The 19,768-nt window shown below is 38.6% G+C and overlaps 1 protein-coding gene across 1 annotated transcript in view; it reads right to left on the bottom strand.

The window, feature by feature from the left end:
• The window catches only part of LOC124789901 (hemocytin-like), a 543,737-nt gene that overhangs the window by 372,576 nt on the left and 151,393 nt on the right, over window positions 1–19,768 (bottom strand). Inside the window, exons 17-18 of the mRNA XM_047257418.1 lie at window positions 14,328–14,523; window positions 7,574–7,662 (exon numbers count right to left, since the gene is read on the bottom strand). Coding sequence (XP_047113374.1) covers window positions 7,574–7,662; window positions 14,328–14,523 — 285 coding nt within the window. The remainder of the gene's footprint in view (window positions 1–7,573; window positions 7,663–14,327; window positions 14,524–19,768) is intronic.

Here is a 19,768-nt window from a genome sequence, read left to right as displayed (position 1 = left end):
TAACTTGACATGAGATAAAGGCATCCTAGGCATATCAACAGTCCCAAATTCAATTTTGCAAGGACAGTTATCCATGAAAGAGATCTTCACCCACACTACACAGTTTGACAGAAGCTCAAAAACAGGCTAGTGTCAATTGGTGTATGTAGATGCTCAGAGATGAAACTTGGACATATAAATACAAGCCAAAAACTGAGCAGCTGATGTTTCAAAATTGAACCAAAACTAACAAAACTTACTTGTTTTTGAAGCACTTCCACAAAAATGACTGTTTATTTCTTTGGTTGCATTGAGAATGTGTCAGACATTGTTTTAGAGAATGAAGAACAGTTATTGCTAAATACTATACAACAATTTATTTATAACAAGTCATTGATGAAACTAGGAAAAACAAACAAAAATGTTGCACTCTTCTACATTGTGTCATACAAAATGTTAAGAAATTGATTATCTGACAGGGAAAATACATTGAATTAATGTCTCACTGCCTGTATTCATGTGATTTATCACCTGACAATTTCTTTTTTGGTCCCTTATGTCAGACAGAAATGGGTAGACTATTGCTTTGTCAAGCTTAATACATTTTACACTAAGCCACAGAAATTAGTAGAGTTCTGACATAATTATTCAGCATCAAATCCACATTAACATAACATGAGACTGTGCCACGTAGCACCATTGTAGAGTGAATACTTTGGTAACAGCGTAACATTTCTTACTCTTCCCAGTGTGCCCAGCCACATTCAGAGTGATACGCTTTCCTCACTTTCATTGAGCAGATGAAAATGACTATCCAATTTGGAATAGATACTTAATGTTTTCAGTAGAACAAGTTTCATGTTGTTAACAAACACTTGGCTAACAACTCCTCTAGATTGTATGTTGTGAATGCTTATCACTTGCTGATGTTCATTCACATGAATGCTGTTAGTGTTAGGTCAATGTCCACAATCAATGACAACTATGCCACACATCTCTGCAATACAGTTGCAACTTTGACTGAGCAGGCTTGCAGTTCAGTGAAAGGCTGCTCCACCTAATATGGTATGTGAAGTGCACTCACATTCACACCAGAAAGCATGTTGCATTTTACATAATTCAAAAACATGTGAACAGAGGTCAGACTTTTAGTGATGTTAAGAAAATTTCAGAGGAAGTCATTTCCATTGACTTTAATATTGTATTCTGTTATCATTTTGTGGTGCTCTAACCACTGGCAAAGAGAACCGCGGTGCAGCGAGAGGCGTATTGATAAACTAATTTCATTTCATGATAAGCAAACCATCAATCAAGGAGCTACAGCCATCATAATATGTGTGTACTGAATGTGAATGAACATTATCTGTGGTACATTGTGCCACTGATTAAAGATAATCAGGGATGTGCAAGCATACAGTGTAAGTATTTGTTTATCTATTTTATGCAAGAGTTTTCAGAACATAGCAACATTATTTCTGAAGTTTCATTGGTTTTATTCCCAGCAGTATTGAACTGCCTAACTGCATTAACACAAAGGTTTCAGCATGACAGGACAGTGCTGTTCTGCCATTCAGTGTTCACTGACCAGAAGTTTCCAATTGGGGAACTATTACCTCGAGGTTAGTCATTTGACAGCAGTTTCCACTAAGTTTGTTACAAAGTAATTAAAGCTTGGATATTGACATGAGAGGTACAAAAAATGTTAAAGACATTACAATTCCTTATAATGTTATTATAATATTACAAAATAAAACAATCAAAAATCAGTGACGAAATAATGTCATTATAACATTACTTTTCACTGCACAAATGTGTTCTTGGCTAGTTATGAAGTTTGTTTCATGAGCACACTTCATGCCTGTAGTGATAGTCTACTAGCATTTTTTTTAGTATTATTATTTCACAACCTTTCACAATGCCAAAAAGGAGGCACTTGTCTGATTCAGAAATAGAATGGCATCTTTTAGAAAGTGATGACAACTTCGGTGACAACTTAAAGATTTGGGAAGACCAGGGTGGTGAGCAAAATGAAAGTGCTGTTCATTCAAAATCATCTGACAACAGTAAAACATTGGAAGAGATGCCACATTATGCTATCATGTTTATTAGTTCAGCTTGCCACCACTTTTTAAACAGTGGTGAGGATGGTATAAATGTGCCAATACTACTGTTGCCAGTTGTTAATTTTATAAATTGTGTCAAACAGGCTGTTTTTAGACTACTTCCAGACATTGCTCAAGAGGCTGGAAGAGAAGTATGCCATATGTTCACACGAGAACAGTCATACAAGAGTAATATTACAGCAGCAGAGAGGTCTACTTTGTATTCACTCAGGTTGGATCCTGATACTGTTATCTAATCAGTGATTAAGAGCAATTCTACAGTTATGCTGGATAAGTATAATTATATCCTGGGTGTACAGTTGAGTTGTTGTTTCCATTTTTTGCACACTATTTTGATAACTGGCCCCTGACATATCACAGATGCTGTTCTTTCTAAGTAATCCAGTTACACAGACTGAGCTGCGGGCAGGTTGTGGCATCTTTTCCAACGTTTTACTCTTGTCAGATGATGTATTGTCCCTCCTGTATTACACTGCCTTCCAAGGACTCATAAGGAAGGAATTTCTCTGAGATATGCTGTCAGTAACATAGGTTCTCTGACATACAGTCTGGCAAACTATCTTGCTATTCTATTGATCCCATTAGTAGATCAGTATGTACACCACATTAGCAATTCAGCACATTTCATATGGCAATCAGAGTGACTATACTGGATTGACTCTGATATTTTACTAGGTTTCTCTTCATTAAATTTAACTGAAGTTTGGTTTGGCATTCAATAACTAAACAAATGCAACATGTTTTGATTTCAGTTTAGTTTTATTGAATGACCAGTTTGTGTGGGTTCTTTAAATTACCTACACATATAAATAAATACTCGCACCATCCCCATGCTGCAAAGATATTGTAGGGAGATTTGATCATCTCAGTAAGCTAACAGAAAATTCAAGGTTAAAATGAAATTATTTTATGTACCTCATTTTTTTTCACCGATCTCAGGGTCTGTTGGTCTTTTTGAGCTGGTGCGAGAAAGATGTATGCAGTTGTGTTCCCTCAGTATGATTAAGTGAAAGTTATAGTATGCAGAAGTTGCCAGTTTTCATTCTACTATCGAGCTACATCCTAACTTCCGTCTTCCGATGTGACAAGATCTTGTATTTTTAATTGGACATTTTTGGAGATGCAACACATCATCATCATCATCTTGGACAGTTTCCAGCCACTGGCTGGGTCTGTCGGGAACACAAGCCTCTCCATCGTGTTCTGTCTTTCCACCATTCCCCCTCTTCCACCTTCGTCCAGTTCTCTCCTCTTCTCATCACACATTCCTTCACTCCCTTCACCCATCTATCTCTTGGTCTTCCTCTGGGCCTCTTCCCCTCCAGTTGCAGATCAAACATTCTCTTTGGAATTCTTCCCTCATCCATTCTCTTCATGTGTCCATACCACTGCAGTCTTGATTTTTCTATCCTGTCCTGTACTGGTTCCTCCTTTAGTCTTTCCCTCATATACACATTTCGCAATCTGTCTCGTCTTGTTACACTCAACCTGCTCCTCTGGAACTTCATTTCACTAGCCTGTATTCTACTTTTGTCGCTTTTGTGCATTACCCATGTCTCACTTCCATATGCCAATATGGGGACAAAGTAGGTTCGGTATATAATTCCCTTGGATTTCTGTGGCACCTCCTTGCTCCAAATAAGCCCCCTAATGCATTTGTAGAACTGCCCTGCTTTTCTGCACCTTTCATTTATTTCCATTGCGTTTCCCCCCTTACTTTCAATCATGCTTCCCAGGTACTTGAAGTTCTCTACCACTTGTAGTTTTTCCCCTCCACAAGTTATATCCACAGTTGGCCTATTCTTCTTCCTTGTTGTGACAATTATTTCACTTTTCCTTGCAGAGAAATGCATTCCATATTGTGCTGCCGTTGCCTCCCATACATCTAACTGCTCTTGCACCTCCTTCTCGCAATTTCCCCATAACATCAGGTCATCGGCAAAAAGCACTGCTTTCATTTTATGATCTCCAATTGCATCTGATACTTGCTGTAGGATTTCATCCATAACAATAATAAACAATAAAGGCGAAAGTGCACTTCCCTGTCGCAGCCCATTTTCCAGCTTGAACCATGCAGTACGTTCCCTCCCCACTTTCACACAACTCTCACTTCCCTCATACATTTTTCTGACTTTTCGTGTTATCTCTTCATCTATCCCTTTTGTGTTCAGCACATCCCAGAGCTTGTCCCTACAGATACTGTCATACGCCTTCTCAATATCTAAAAAGGCCACGATTAAGTCCTTCCCGTACTCATAGTGCCTTTCCTGCAATTGCCTTACCGCAAATATGAGGTCCGTTGTTGATCTTCCCGGTCTGAAACCATACTGCTCCTCTTGCAGTCTACTTTCAATACTGCTTCTTATTCTCTTCTCCAGGATCTTTTCATAGATTTTTCCACAGTGGCATAGCAGGGTGATTCCTCTGTAGTTCTCACATCTCCTTTTATCTCCTTTCTTGAAGATCGGGACTATAATTCCTTTCTTCCAATCCTCAGGAATTCTGTTCTCCTTCCACACCACCCTCAGCACTCTGTATAGCCACTGGGATCCTACTTCTCCTGCTGCTCGTATCATATCCACTGTTACTTCGTCCCAACCTGGTGCCTTGCCCCCTTTCATCCTCTTTATGGCTTCTTCCATTTCATTCCAAGTTAGATCATCAATTTCCCCACTATTATAATCGTCTGCTGCCTTAGACTCTCCAACGCTGTTAGTTACCCGCTTGGCGGCATTCAACAGATCTTCAAAGTACTCCTTCCAAATCTTTTTGAGCTCATGCATTTCCTCCACAACTCTTCCATTATTATCCATGATCCTCAGGCACTCGCTTCTGTCGTTCCTCTTATTTCTTACCATGGTGTGAAGTACTTTTTTGTTCCCTTCACTGTCCTCTTCTAACATTCTTGTCCATTTTTCCATCCACTTCTTCTTCTCCGCCCTTACTATGGTCTGTGCCACTTTCTTTCATGCAACACAAAGAGAGAATAACTACCACAGCTGCCACAATGTTCTTACACACACGTATCTACGCCTGCAGATGTTTCTGTGCGGACAATATTTGGTGCGGTTAAACAATAACTGTACACTTCAATCCAATTCATCTGAATACTTGCTTTATTACGGAGATGGAAAAGGATGATTGCCTTCCCTTTCTTAATTTGTTAGTCAGGAGGAACAATGACAGGATGATTGTACAATGGCATGAGTTGTTTATAGGAAGCCAGTTCAATCTGAGTTGTATCTTCAGTCTAATGGTTGTCACCACACTGTTCAGCATCAGAGGGTACATTGTGCCTTTGTTCATAGAGCCTTTGTTCATAGAGCCCATTATTACCTCAGATGAGTTAGCCCATATTGAAGTTACCTTTCACCAACTTACCAATTGTGGATCAAATGAGTGACAGGAATAGTGATTTGGCATCTAATTCTACAACTTCCTTGCCTTATGCAGGTTGTATTCCCAATAGGAATGGTTGTATTTTGAAGAAACAAAGTTTTTTGTCAATAATCTAAGATTAGGTCCCATTTTCAGGACTGTAAACAATGATCAAGGTTTGCACAAGGCAGAGGTCTAACATATCCCATGAAGCATCTGATCACGTGCCCCACTGCAGATTGTTAACAAAGATACAAGCATATCAAGTAGATACCCAGATATGCCTCAGAGACTTCTTAAGTAACAGAACCCAGTATATTGTGCGCAATGGTGAGTGATCATCAGAGACAAAGGTATCATCAGGAATGCCTGAGCGAAGTGTGATAGGATGCTGTTATCTTCTATATACATCAATGATATGATGGACAAGGTGAGTAATAATCTGTGGCTGTTTGCTGATGATGCTGTGGTGTGCAGGAAGGTGTCAACTATTGAGTAACTTTAGGAGGATACAAGGTGACTTAGACAAAATTCCTAGTTGGTGTGATGAACAACAGGCAGCTCTAAATGTAGAAAAATGTAGGTTAATGCAAATGAGTAGGAAGAAAAATCCTGTAATGTTCAAGTACAGCATTAGTAATATGCTGCTTGACACAGTCACATCAGTTAAATACTTAGGTGTAATGTTGCAAAGTTATATGAAATGGAGGGAACATGTAAGGATTGTAGTAGGAAAGCTGCATGGTTGACTTCGGTTAACTGAGGAAATTTTAAGAAAGTGTGGTTCACCTGTAAAGGAGTCCACACACAGAACACTGGTGTGACCCATTCTTGCATGCTGCTTGACTGTATGGGATCCACACTGGGTCAGATGAAAGGAAGAATATAGACACTCTTCCTTCCTTTGCTCTATTTGCGAGTGGAACAGGAAAGGAAACGACTAGTAGTGGTATAAGGTACCCTCCACCATGCACCATATGGTGGCTTGAAGAGTATGTGTGCACATGTAGAAGTTGTGGCACAATGTAAACTGGTCAGAAAATCAAGACCGTGGAGGAATGCTGTACAGACTATAAGCATCATACACAGTTGTAACAGCCAAGCAAATCTGTGATGCCAACAACACAATGGACTACAGCATCACAGAAAGTCTGGCATGTACTTCGAATTATTTTGATAGAGTAATTAGGGAAGCTATCGAGATTAAATTTGCAAAAGACCTGATAAATAGAGATGGATGATTTTTCTTAAATTCTACTTGAGATCCTACGCTTTCCATGGTCAAACAACAAAGGGTATGGGTGATAGTGAAACTAGAGGTTTAGGGTGTGTATTGTCTTTCTGCATATGCCAACTTTTGTTTCCTGGTTGACGTAATTCCATCCAGCAAGGAGTTAAGTTGCCATGCACAGTGATCTTTTATTTCACTTGTGCCTTCAAAATGTCAAGGTGTCCATCTGTCAAAATATTAGTGTTTGGTCCTTAGACATTGCCTAGTTGCATACCCCATAAGTTATCTGAACATTCAATATGTTACATGCTGGGAGAAGCTCAAGTATTACAACATTAGAGTAACAGCCATGTGCACAGATGCATTTAAGTGTTCATTCTTCCCGTGCTCCACACACAAATAGAACAGGAAGCAACCACAATACATGGTTCAATGTGAAGTACCCTTTGCAAGACCTTTCTCAGTTGTTTGCAGAGTATGGAGGCAATTGTAGATGTGGATGTAGAAGTAGAAGTATGCATTAGAAGAGACCTTTTTGAAACAGGTGTCTTACTAGCGTGTACAAGACAAGGTTCCTTTGTGTGCAGCAGCAATTTGCAAATATTTCATACAGAAAAAGATATGTATCAGTAATGTTTTTCCAAATTTTTTTACTGCATATCAATTAAAAACTACTGAATCAACGAATGAATAAAAAATTATTACACCAGTGAAATCATTGCTAATTATGTGTCCAGTGCACACTTCACAATCAGAAGCAACTTTGTTCTTATGTATATGCTATTACAAAGATCCCATACCAGAAAATTATATTTATAGAAAGTATTTCAGATAGCAGTTCCTAATAGGCAACAATGCTTACCTTTGTTTTTCCACGAAGACTGGGGGGTGCATCTACGTAGACTCGTGTAGCTCCATCCCAAAAGACTTTCAAGCCATTTGGAAGCTTCACTATGATATGAAGAACACATTTATTACACAATCTTTCATGATTAGACTAAAGCACAAATAAATTAGCTAGTACACAATAAACAGAACTAATTACCTAAATATAGAATCACAAGATGTGAACAAGGCAGCAGTGCTCTTAATCTCTCTCCCCACACCCTCACATTGAATTATGTTGTAGCATGCACTTTACTAACACAAAAACAATGGCATGTAGGTGTGTGTGTGTGTGTGTGTGTGTGTGTGTGTGAGAGAGAGAGAGAGAGAGAGAGAGAGAGAGAGAGAGAGAGAGAATTAAGTATTGGTTAATAACAGAGAAGCTACTAGTAATCAATCATTCAAGTTTCAGAAAAGAATGCCAGTGACACAAGAAGTCTGATGACATAAATATTAATTAACAATGTAATATCAAAGCTTCAGTACTAAGGATACAAACAAATTAAGTTCAGTAAGTGCAAATAATAAAGTGAGTGAACACATGAGAAGTTTTGAAAAAGAAAAGAAATAAATAAAGACTGAAGAATAAGAAAAAAGATTATACAGTAAGCTGGAAAATTTAATAGTGGAAAATGAAAGAATTTGGAAAATACTGGGGAGGGGGGCGGGGTTGCAAGAAAAAAGGACAGCTTAAGGTAAGAAATGAACAAAAAAGAAAAGTGAAAGCAGCCATGAAAGATATGTGATGAGTGGAATAGCATGAAATATGGTACAAGAACATCAAGTATGGGAGATAGTCAGACTATTCTTGGTGATACAACAACATGCACTGCCAAAAAAGTACCTATTCAATAAAAGTCAGCAAGCTGACATTGAAAGGAAGTGTCCAATGGGAAGAATAACACTGTCAGTGTCATTTTCATTTAACTTACATCACCAAATGATACAGAGGAGCACATGCTGCTTCTCTATGCACACTATATGGAATGAGAAAGACGTATCATATAAAACTTCAAAAAACAAAATTAACAGCCTCAAGGGAAGCTAGCAGATTGAGAACTTAAAAGAATATCTTATCTCATGGTAGCATGTTTGCACCATGTTCTTCACTATTTATGATAATATCCATCCAAACAAAACAAAACAAAACAAAACAAAACCAAATGCTTCAATTTTTCAAATGATACAGCAGTCCTTGCATAAGTCTAAAGCTTCAAAAGGATAAGAAAAGAACTACAAAAGACCGCCTCCCCCTCCCAATAAAAAAGCCTACACTAAAATGTAGTGAAGATAAAAGTCAGAAAATCGTCAAGAAGATGCAACCCATTAGTTAAATGTGACACAGTGAGACAAATCACTACATCACTGCTAAACATCCAAATAATTAAAACTGGCAATGGACTACGCTTTTATGCAAAAATGAAGCAAACTCCATGAAAATGTAATAATGTATTAAGTTACAACACATGTTAACTATCAAGTTTTTTATATGCTGCAAGTACCACATCCAGATGCAATCTCAGGCCTCCCTATTGACAAAGGATGCAGTTGTCGGCTGAATTCACTGATCATACTGAACATGAGCAGCACAGTGAAATTAACAAGATATCTGTTATTAATTATGATAAAAAAGAACAGTGAGGTAGAGCTGTTTGCTTATGATGAGATCTGTAGGTTTCTGTTTTGACTGTATGTCAGCTAGAGTATGTCACAGGGGATTATAAGTTCTAATTGATACAGATAATGCTGAATCAGGTATTAGATATATAACATAACAATGAAGTTGTTAAATGATGCACCTAATTTAGTCTAGAAAATTCAGTAAAAATACTGAATACTAAATGTAAGTTGGTCTTTTCAAGCTACCTGTTAATAAGCAAAGGAAAGTAGTTTCCTCAGTTCCATTTGGGCAACAACAAAAATTATTTGTATATTGAAGAGAGCAGATAACATTTCTAAGGAAGTTCATTAATGTCATACAAGAAAGCTTTTCATATTTATTCATAAGATTTTAAAACGTTTGCTTTATAATTAGTGACCATCTTACAAGAATCAAATTTCATTTGTATCACAATTTGTATAACCTGTGTTTTGTCACAGTTTATTGGCAATCTTTCTATTTACTAGTTACAAACAGAACCACTGGTGAACTTTTCCCTTAATTCCATAATGATCCAACTGGAAAAGTACAGAATGGTCCACACAATCAAATACTTTAGACAAATCAGAGAAGATACCTACTGTCCTCAACTTATCATTTGGAGGTAAATGATTCCATGGAAATAACCATGGAATGTCTCATGCATTCACTATACATCAATTATACCTACTCACTGACATAGCCTCACACAGCATTTATAGATGAATTACTGCCAACATTGAAAGAACTAAGAATGAGAGTATTACCTGCATGGGGTGCTGCCTGCAGTGAGAAATGTGTAGTTCAGAAAAAGCTTTCTGTATATTACTGTAGTTACAGAAAGTAAGTGATTAGAGTGAAACTATCAAATGGAGCAGTAAAACCAATAGTTCAAATGACATCCCAACTAGAAATCTTTTGGCAGTCTTCCTTTTTTGCTAAGCCATACACAGAACAGAATCAGAGAGGTACTTTGCAAGAGAAACAAACAAACCAGGGGATCTTACAACATAATGTGAACAGACTGTGTGACACTGGTGTCACATATGACCTTCTAATTATCTATACTAATTTCAGCACCATCCAAGAAAGAATACATTTTAACAGCCACTTGTATAGTCACTGAAGCTCCAACATTTTGGGAAAATATTATCTGACTGTCCGGCTAAAATTTGAAATAAATAAATAATCACTTAATGTAGTCAAGGCCTGAGGGTTTCCAAGTTATATTCTTTACTGTCTTGCAAACCTTAGTAAGCATTCCATCACAGTTAATCAGTCATTAGAATTCACCAGATCTTGGCTGCCATTAGCGAGACATACACTAATTCTTACATAAGAATTATTAAGAATCAGCTGAAAACTGCTCCCACAGGAGCACAAAAAAGATGAATATGCTCCTCATTGAAAGATTCTGACAGGAAAGTGGGGTATCACCAGCCTCAATCCTTATTCCTCCTACCCCACCACAAATTTTGCCATGCAAACATACACTCCTGGAAATTGAAATAAGAACACCGTGAATTCATTGTCCCAGGAAGGGGAAACTTTATTGACACATTCCTGGGATCAGATACATCACATGATCACACTGACAGAACCACAGGCACATAGACACAGGCAACAGAGCATGCACAATGTCGGCACTAGTACAGTGTATATCCACCTTTCGCAGCAATGCAGGCTGCTATTCTCCCATGGAGACGATCGTAGAGATGCTGGATGTAGTCCTGTGGAACGGCTTGCCATGCCATTTCTACCTGGCGCCTCAGTTGGAACAGCGTTCGTGCTGGACGTGCAGACCGCGTGAGACGACGCTTCATCCAGTCCCAAACATGCTCAATGGGGGACAGATCCGGAGATCTTGCTGGCCAGGGTAGTTGACTTACACCTTCTAGAGCACGTTGGGTGGCACGGGATACATGCGGACGTGCATTGTCCTGTTGGAACAGCAAGTTCACTTGCCGGTCTAGGAATGGTAGAACGATGGGTTCGATGACGGTTTGGATGTACCGTGCACTATTCAGTGTCCCCTCGACGATCACCAGTGGTGTACGGCCAGTGTAGGAGATCGCTCCCCACACCATGATGCCGGGTGTTGGCCCTGTGTGCCTTGGTCGTATGCAGTCCTGATTGTGGCGCTCACCTGCACGGCGCCAAACACGCATACGACCATCATTGGCACCAAGGCAGAAGCGACTCTCATCGTTGAAGACAACACGTCTCCATTCGTCCCTCCATTCACGCCTGTCGCGACACCACTGGAGGCGGGCTGCACGATGTTGGAGCGTGAGCGGAAGACGGCCTAACGGTGTGCGGGACCGTAGCCCAGCTTCATGGAGACGGTTGCGAATGGTCCTCGCCGATACCCCAGGAGCAACAGTGTCCCTAATTTGCTGGGAAGTGGCGGTGCGGTCCCCTACGGCACTGCATAGGATCCTACGGTCTTGGCGTGCATCCGTGCGTCGCTGCGGTCCGGTCCCAGGTCGACGGGCACGTGCACCTTCCGCCGACCACTGGTGACAACATTGATGTACTGTGGAGACCTCATGCCCCACGTGTTGAGCAATTCGGCGGTACGTCCACCCGGCCTCCAGCATGCCCACTATACGCCCTCGCTCAAAGTCCGTCAACTGCACATACGGTTCACGTCCACGCTGTCGCGGCATGCTACCAGTGTTAAAGACTGTGATGGAGCTCTGTATGCCACGGCAAACTGGCTGACACTGACGGCGGCGGTGTACAAATGCTGCGCAGCTAGCGCCATTCAACGGCTAACACCGCGGTTCCTGGTGTGTTCGCTGTGCCGTGCGTGTGATCATTGCTTGTACAGCCCTCTCGCAGTGTCCGGAGCAAGTATGGTGGGTCTGACACACCGGTGTCAATGTGTTCTTTTTTCCATTTCCAGGAGTGTATTTGCGCTCTTTTAACACAGAACATTCTAAATCCTATTTGAGACCTAAACCTATGTATGGTCCCCCTTATCTTTCTTTTTCATTTACCACTGTCTTTTGTTACCACTGCTACAATCTCCACACATAACTATTTCTCTTTTATTACCACTGTCTCTCACTATCTTCTCTCTCTTTGGCTCCCACTGTCTATCATTCCTTTCACTGTCATTCTCTCTCCCACTATCACTGTCTCCTCTCTCTTTCACTCCCACTGGCACCATCTCCTCTCTCTTTCACTGTCAGTCACTGTCTCTCACTCAACACAAAAAATGGCAAATATGTTTGCAGGCAAAAATTTTTGGTGAGGAAGGAGGAATGAAGATTGAGGAAACTACATCCTGACTTCTCAGTTGGAGTCTTTTAAGGAGGAGCATATTCACTTTTTTTGTGATCTGACAGGAGCATGTTTCAGCTGGCTCCCTTCTTTTCCCTATTACTGCTGGGTGTGCTGCTTATATAAAATGAATTCTGTAGGTCAATAAAGTTTTTGATAATTTGTTTATATACTTTGACACAACAAATATACTTTGACACAACAAATAAATAGGGATAATATAAGGTTAATACAAAATTGTCTTCCATCCAATACAATTTCACTTTAGACTACCTTATATAAAAATGCACAACATTTTTAGGCTAAACCTACAGTATTCCAAGAATCAGGGTTTAATTTGCAAGTAAAATGAATTTTGTATGACAAAATAGTTTTTTGTAAAATGCTTAACCTGCCAGGTGGCACCATTGAACAATTTCCAGGTCACAACAGCCTGTATAGGTAAGAAGTGCCCATTATACAGAGACAGAACATCAAAGTTTTATTGGTGAAAAATAGTGATTAAAAACACAGTTTGAGGAATGCAGAACCCTTGTGATTACTCCAAAACTCTTGTCATGTGTTCACTACATCACTTAGAACTATGTTTATGCCTTAGACCAGATATTACGTGCATAAAAGCAGTAACTCTGAAGATCTGGATCTTGATAATGGATAATGATATCAAAAGAAATTTTTTCCTGTGAACACCATCTTAAGAACATACAGTAAAAATTTCAATGATTTTCCATGAATAGAAATCGTAGTGGTGGACATTCCCACAATTTGATACCTAAAAATCATAGTTTTTCAGGGTTTTCTCAGGACTGTCCCTGAACAAATCGTGCTTTTATAAGCCATCTTAAGCCCACCCTAGACCACACCTAATGCAAAAGAACCCACTGGTTTACTCAGTTTGCCTGGGCTGGAGGAAATGTGTACTATTGAAATTTTGGCCCTGTCCTTCCTTCCGATAGGTATACTAAAGGGCCATAGGTCACGGGCTATCCAAAACACTTGATCCATTATTTTTGTGATCAACAGCACCCAAAATATGACGGTTTGAAAAATCTCATCTTTGTACACGGCTTTTTGGAACATTGGTACCATGCACCATCAATCATGGATCAATTCCTTCTATTCTGTTGCCATTGTTTCCCTCTCCAATCACATCCCCAGTTTCAATCTTCCTCTCCAATCATTTCATGTAACATTTAAGGCCTAATATAACATCTCTTTGAGCTCTAAAACTGATGCATTTAGGATTTAACCCAGTTCTTTGATAGCTAAACATTCCCATTTTAGCATCATATCACGCCTGACAGGGTTGGAAATCTTTCCATTCAGTTTCATGGAGTTGATTAATTATTTTTTAATCAAATATGTTTGTGCTTATTATGAGATGACATCTTTGGTGAAACATTCACATTAATTCATCATGAATGGAGGCTGAAGGAGAATGAGCAAAGACATGTATCACTTGAATCCCACACTTGATGTAATTAAAGTATGTCTATCTAGTTGTAATAGAAGTATTTGAACATATTAGTAATTAGTGTATCAAAAAATATAACTCATTGATAAAAGTTGTGAATACGGAAATAAACTACAAAATATAGTACACCATATCACGGATTTATTAATTTTCTAGTGTTTTTTGAATGTGTCTCCACTCTTCAGTGTCAAAATTTTGTCTGTGGTTTATGTTTGGAATAGACTTAGATAGTTCATATATTTTGTTTTAGGAGTCACAGTTAATATGTAATTTGCATTGTGTTTGTGACATATTGTCCTATATGACAGTATTAAGTATTAACTTTCTTACCCACAACAAACATTGATGAAGCTTCATGAATGTATACACCAGACACATTGACAGGAAGCTCATCTGGCACACGGCCATCCACTAGCACCTCTCGGTTCTGTAGTAGCTTCACTTCAATAACGTCATCAATTCGGACTGTCACTGCTTTGTTGCAAGATGGCATTTCCCCTGTCACAGATGCTGGGAAATTCATGGCCTGCATAATTAAATACATGATATTCAATAACTTGATTGGAATTTAGTAACATAAGACTCTTCACAAAAGATCTTCTATTAAAACCATTAGAATATTTTAGAATCACCATGTCATACAGAATAAAAATACACAACAATCTCTTTTTATCACTGAAAGACACTCAGTACCATTATTCACAGCATTACCAGATAGTGCACTTTTCTTGTTATTCTTTCTTTAGTTATATTTATAGGGGGAAATATACAGTTATTTACAGGGTGCATATATGGACAGGAAAAAAAAATTCCATATTTTTCCAGAATTTCCTGGTTAAAAATACACTTTTTCATGGGTGAAAGTACACTTCTTCCGTGGTGAAAATACACTCTAAACCCTTGGTGGAAGTACTTTTTTCCAAGTCAAGAGAGAATATACATTCCATCGGAGCTGTAAAACTTATCAATCCTTTGACTGGTGAAGGTTTTACACATTGATATACAACTTCCCGACACCTTAGGAAACAAAACATTGTGTTTTGGAAAAATCTTTAATGTTTGGCAACTCTTAATTTTTGCTTGAATTGCAGCAGCTGAATATTTCTGACAAGCACAATTATAAATTTAACTACTGTGCACCGAACATTTCGTGGGTTACGTGGCTGACTACGTGTTCTATTGAGCACTTCGTCTTTTCCATAGAAAAGCCAATCAAGGGTATTTTTTGAAGGATAATTGTATTTTTTTGCCATCATAATTGCATAATTTGTAATCTATGAAATAATTAAAATAAATCTGAAAAGCTAACCTAGAAACTTGGCCTTTTTAGTGTGTGTAACCCTTTAAGATATATCAGACACAAATGTGCCAGTAAAATTTTAGATAATGGCTCAAATGGTTGGTCTTCTGGGCTCAAAATTTTTCAAAGTGGCTGGTCCACAGTGATAAGTTCTGAATGAGAGTCTATTGCTCCATGGTTTACAAAATTCACTGCACATTCTCACATGCAACACAATACATAGTGCATAAAACAAAATGTATTTTGACAGTAACACTTCTCAGACCACCATTTGCAATATGTTACCGTGACCTGTTAGAAGTGTAAACAGTTGTGACGTCACGCACATTGAAACGAGGCCCAAGAGAAAGACACAGTGAAAGCAGTCTGTTCTTACAAAGTATTGCATAGTCTTTGACACATTTTGGTGTTGCAGACACTTGTGTATGCACTGTATTGTAAATAGTGCATTTTCTTTGCAACTAAAGTTTTATTTTGGTGTTATTCTCTTGTTTATGTTTTATTGCTGCAGTATTATTCTGGAGTAGTAGAGTAAAGTAAAATTCATTGTTAGAGTATCAGTTATTACATCTACATCCACATCCATACTCTGCAAACCACTGTAAGGCGTGTGGCGGAGGATACATCCCATTGTACCAGTTGTCAGGGCTTCTTCCTTTTCCATTCATGTATGGAGTGTGGGAAGAACGACTGCTTGAATGCCTGTGTGCATGCAGTAATTATTCTAATCTTATCCTCATGGTCCCTATGTGAGCAATTAACAGTCAATATTAACAGTCAAAATTACAAAAATTAAATTGAAAAGCAAAACAACAAAAAATACCCAGAATTCCAAAAAATTCCCAGATGTTTCCTGAATGAAAAAATTCCTGGAATTTTTCCAGTTGTCCTGCAACATATATACCCTGTATCTAGAACTTATACTGTTGAATACAGATGTGGTACACAGTTTGACACCAAGGAATATCACCAGAAATGAATTTTCTGAAAAGGGCACTAAAAATTATTGTGCTCATGATTCTATTTTATCTGTTTTAAGGCAAATCTATTTTGTAACTATACACTCCCACCTGAAATATGGTATTGAGATTTGGGGTGGGGCTCCAACGGTATATATGAAGCCCAGAAAGAGCAATTAGCATAATAGCTAATATTAGTAAGCATCAGTCCTGTAGAGAATATTTCATTAAGTATAACATACTAACAGTGTATTCATTGTTCACAGAATTACACTGTTTGTAAAGGAAAATATGGAGGATAATGTAATCAATAGTGAAATCCACAATTATAATACAAGAAAATGAGAGGATTGCCACATAAAATTTAATAACAAAAGAGCAACAGATCATAGCCCATTTTCTGTTGGGAGACATTGTTATAACAGATTGTCAAATAATATAAAATTGTTAAAAGGAAACAAATTTAAGACAAAATTAAAGCAACTGTTAATTGATAAATGTTTGTGCTCCATCAAGGATTTTTAATGTTATTGTATATAATTTACCTTTACTTCTAAACTTTTTTTTAATGTTCTTGTGTTTGTAAACTGACTATGTCCATGACTGTTAAGTTATTATGGACAAATAAACCATTTATTTATTATTTAGTTCAAGTGTCTCCTTTGACAAACTGCTCCCACAACAATTGTCATAACTCTGATAGGATACCATCTACCATAAAAAAATCTTCTTAAGTGCAATAATTTCTTTCATAAACTGCTGCACCTACACTCAGCACTTCTCAGTGGCACATATTCCTAGAAACCCTATGCATCAAGCATGTAGAACTGGACCTATAAAATACGTTAAATGTTACCTCCAATCATAGAGCATTATATGTGTAACATGAAATATTTGAATATATAATACCCATGACTAAATTCCTTAGCAATGCAAAATAAGAATAATGATTCTCATTGTTTTCACAAAATACAAATCCTTATGTATAATTCTATGTTTTGTCAACGTGAGACATCCAGCTATAAATATAATTCATGATCTTAAATAGATTGTGATAAATCCAGTCACAGCATTATCCCTAAGTAACTGTATGCCTATGAAGCAAACCTGAGTTAAACTGAAAACCAAAGACAGAAATTTCAAATAAATAATCAGTTTACAGGTTTTCTCTGTTGCATCTATGCAAATGTTTGCATGCATTCATCTTTGCAAATGTTTCACACATTCATCTTGTTCCTATAATGAGCTAAGAGCTATACCGAGTATCTCAATCTTGGATACTTGCAAAAAGCAATTAATGCAGCAGATTGTTTTATTATTATGATTATTATTTCTTATTATTTCTTTTTCTCCTATAATGGATGCCTTCCTTCACTGGGCATTATGTGCCAAGTGAGTCAAAATTGTTAGCTGTCATGGGGGAAGTTGCACATTTCCTAACAGCACTCTCTCTTCTGGTAAGCATCTTAAACGGGATAATTTTCAACTGCAATGTATGTCACACACACAGTCTAACTGTAAATCAATCGATTGAAGCCTTTACTGGTGTCTCCAAAACTATTCTCATCAAAGTAAATATGAAGTTACCAGTGACCCCAAATCTGTCTCTGCACAAATGTTTAGTGGGACAGAAAAAATATAAATAATTTTGTGACTCAAAAAATTTTACCTGATAAATTACCTACATTTTCGAGTCAGTCATTTTTTGGTGAAGAAACTGTATAGGAACTTTGATTTGGACTTAACTGTTAATTGTAGCACTTTCTTTACAAATGTTCATCACTTGTATTGATCAAACTGATACTGAACCTGGTGATTCAAAAATGAAACCTAAAATTCTATTTCAGAATTTTTTCACTGACAAAAGGTATCCCACAGTTTCTTGCTTTATCACATAGATATAAAGCTAGGTGTAAGAGAGGTACACTGAAGTGACAAAAATCATTGGATACTTCCTAATATCATGTTTGACCTCCTTTTGCCTGGCATAGAGAAGGAACTCAACATCACAAGAACTCAACAAGCTGTTGAAAGCCTGCTCCAGAATTATTGGGCCACAGTGCCTCTGTAGCCATCCACAACTGTGGAAGCATTGAGGTGCAAAATGTTGTGCACAAACTGACCTCTCAATTACATACCATAAATGTTCAATGGGATTCACACCAGGTAGTCTATGTGTGTGGTGTCAGCGCCAGACACCACACTTGCTAGGTGGTAGCTTTAAATCGGCCGCGGTCCATTAGTACATGTCGGACCCGCGTGTCGCCACTGTGTGATCATAGACCGAGCGCCACCACAAGGCAGGTCTCGAGAGACTGACGAGCACTCGCCCCAGTTGTACGGACGACGTAGCTAGCGACTATACTGACGAAGCCTCGCTCCTTTGCCGAGCCGATAGTCAGAATAGCCTTCAGCTAAGTCAATGGCTACGACCTAGCAAGGTGCCATTAGTAACATTGCATGTATCTAAAGAGTCTCACTTGTATCGCCACAATCTCCAGATGTACCAAAAGGATGGATTAAAGTTAAGTATTCCAGAAGCTACGTACTTTTCTTTATAGCATTCATTACGTATCCTGTTTCAGACCTCTCGCCATCCAGCTTTAGCTTAGCGCGTGCCTTTCGGCTTCCTCTCATTGTGTCTAGGCTGTCTTGTCTAGACACAACAATGTGGCCATATCATTCACCTGAACTATCCAGAATGTTCTTCAAACCAGTTGTGAACAACTGTGGCCCAATGACATGACACTGTTGTCTGGGAACATGAAGTACATGAAAGGCTGCAAGTGGTCGCCAAGTAGCCAATGTAACCATTTCCAGTCAATGATTAGTTCCGTTGGACCAGAAAGGTTCGTCCATTCCTTGTAAACACAGTACACACTATTAAGGAGCCACCACTAGCTTGCACAGTGCCCTGTTGACAGCTTAGTTCCATGGCTTCATGAGGTCTGTACCACAATCGAACTGTACCATTAGCTCTTGTCAACTGAAATCAGGGCCTATCTGACCAGGTAGCAATTTTCCAGTCATCTAAGGTCCAACCAATGTGGTCACGAGCCCAGGAGAGGTGCTGCAAGTGATGTGCTGTTAGAAAAGGCACTTGAGTTGGTCATCTGCTTGCCACAGCCCATTAACGCCAAATTTTGCTGCACTGTATTAACAGATACATCCCTCGTATGTCCCACATTGATTTCTGCGATTATTTCATCCAGTTTTGCTTTTCTGTTAGCACTGACAACTTTACATAGACACTATTGATCTCAGTCCTACGTGAAGGTTGTCAGACATTATGTTGTCAGTGGTGAGAGGTAGTGCTCGAAATTTGGCACTTTTGGCACATGCCTGACATGGTGGATCTCAGAATATTCAATTCCATACGCTTTCTGAAATGGAATGTCCCATATGTTTAGCTCCAACTACCACATCTGTTAATTCCAGTCGTGGCGCCATAATAACGTCCGAAACCTTTTCACATGAATCACCTCAGTAGCTCCGGCAATGCAGTGCCCTTT

The sequence above is a fragment of the Schistocerca piceifrons genome, chromosome 3 (genome assembly GCF_021461385.2).
Source record: "Schistocerca piceifrons isolate TAMUIC-IGC-003096 chromosome 3, iqSchPice1.1, whole genome shotgun sequence".
Classification (NCBI taxonomy): domain Eukaryota; kingdom Metazoa; phylum Arthropoda; class Insecta; order Orthoptera; family Acrididae; genus Schistocerca; species Schistocerca piceifrons.
This window is presented reverse-complemented; position numbering and strand designations above follow the sequence as displayed.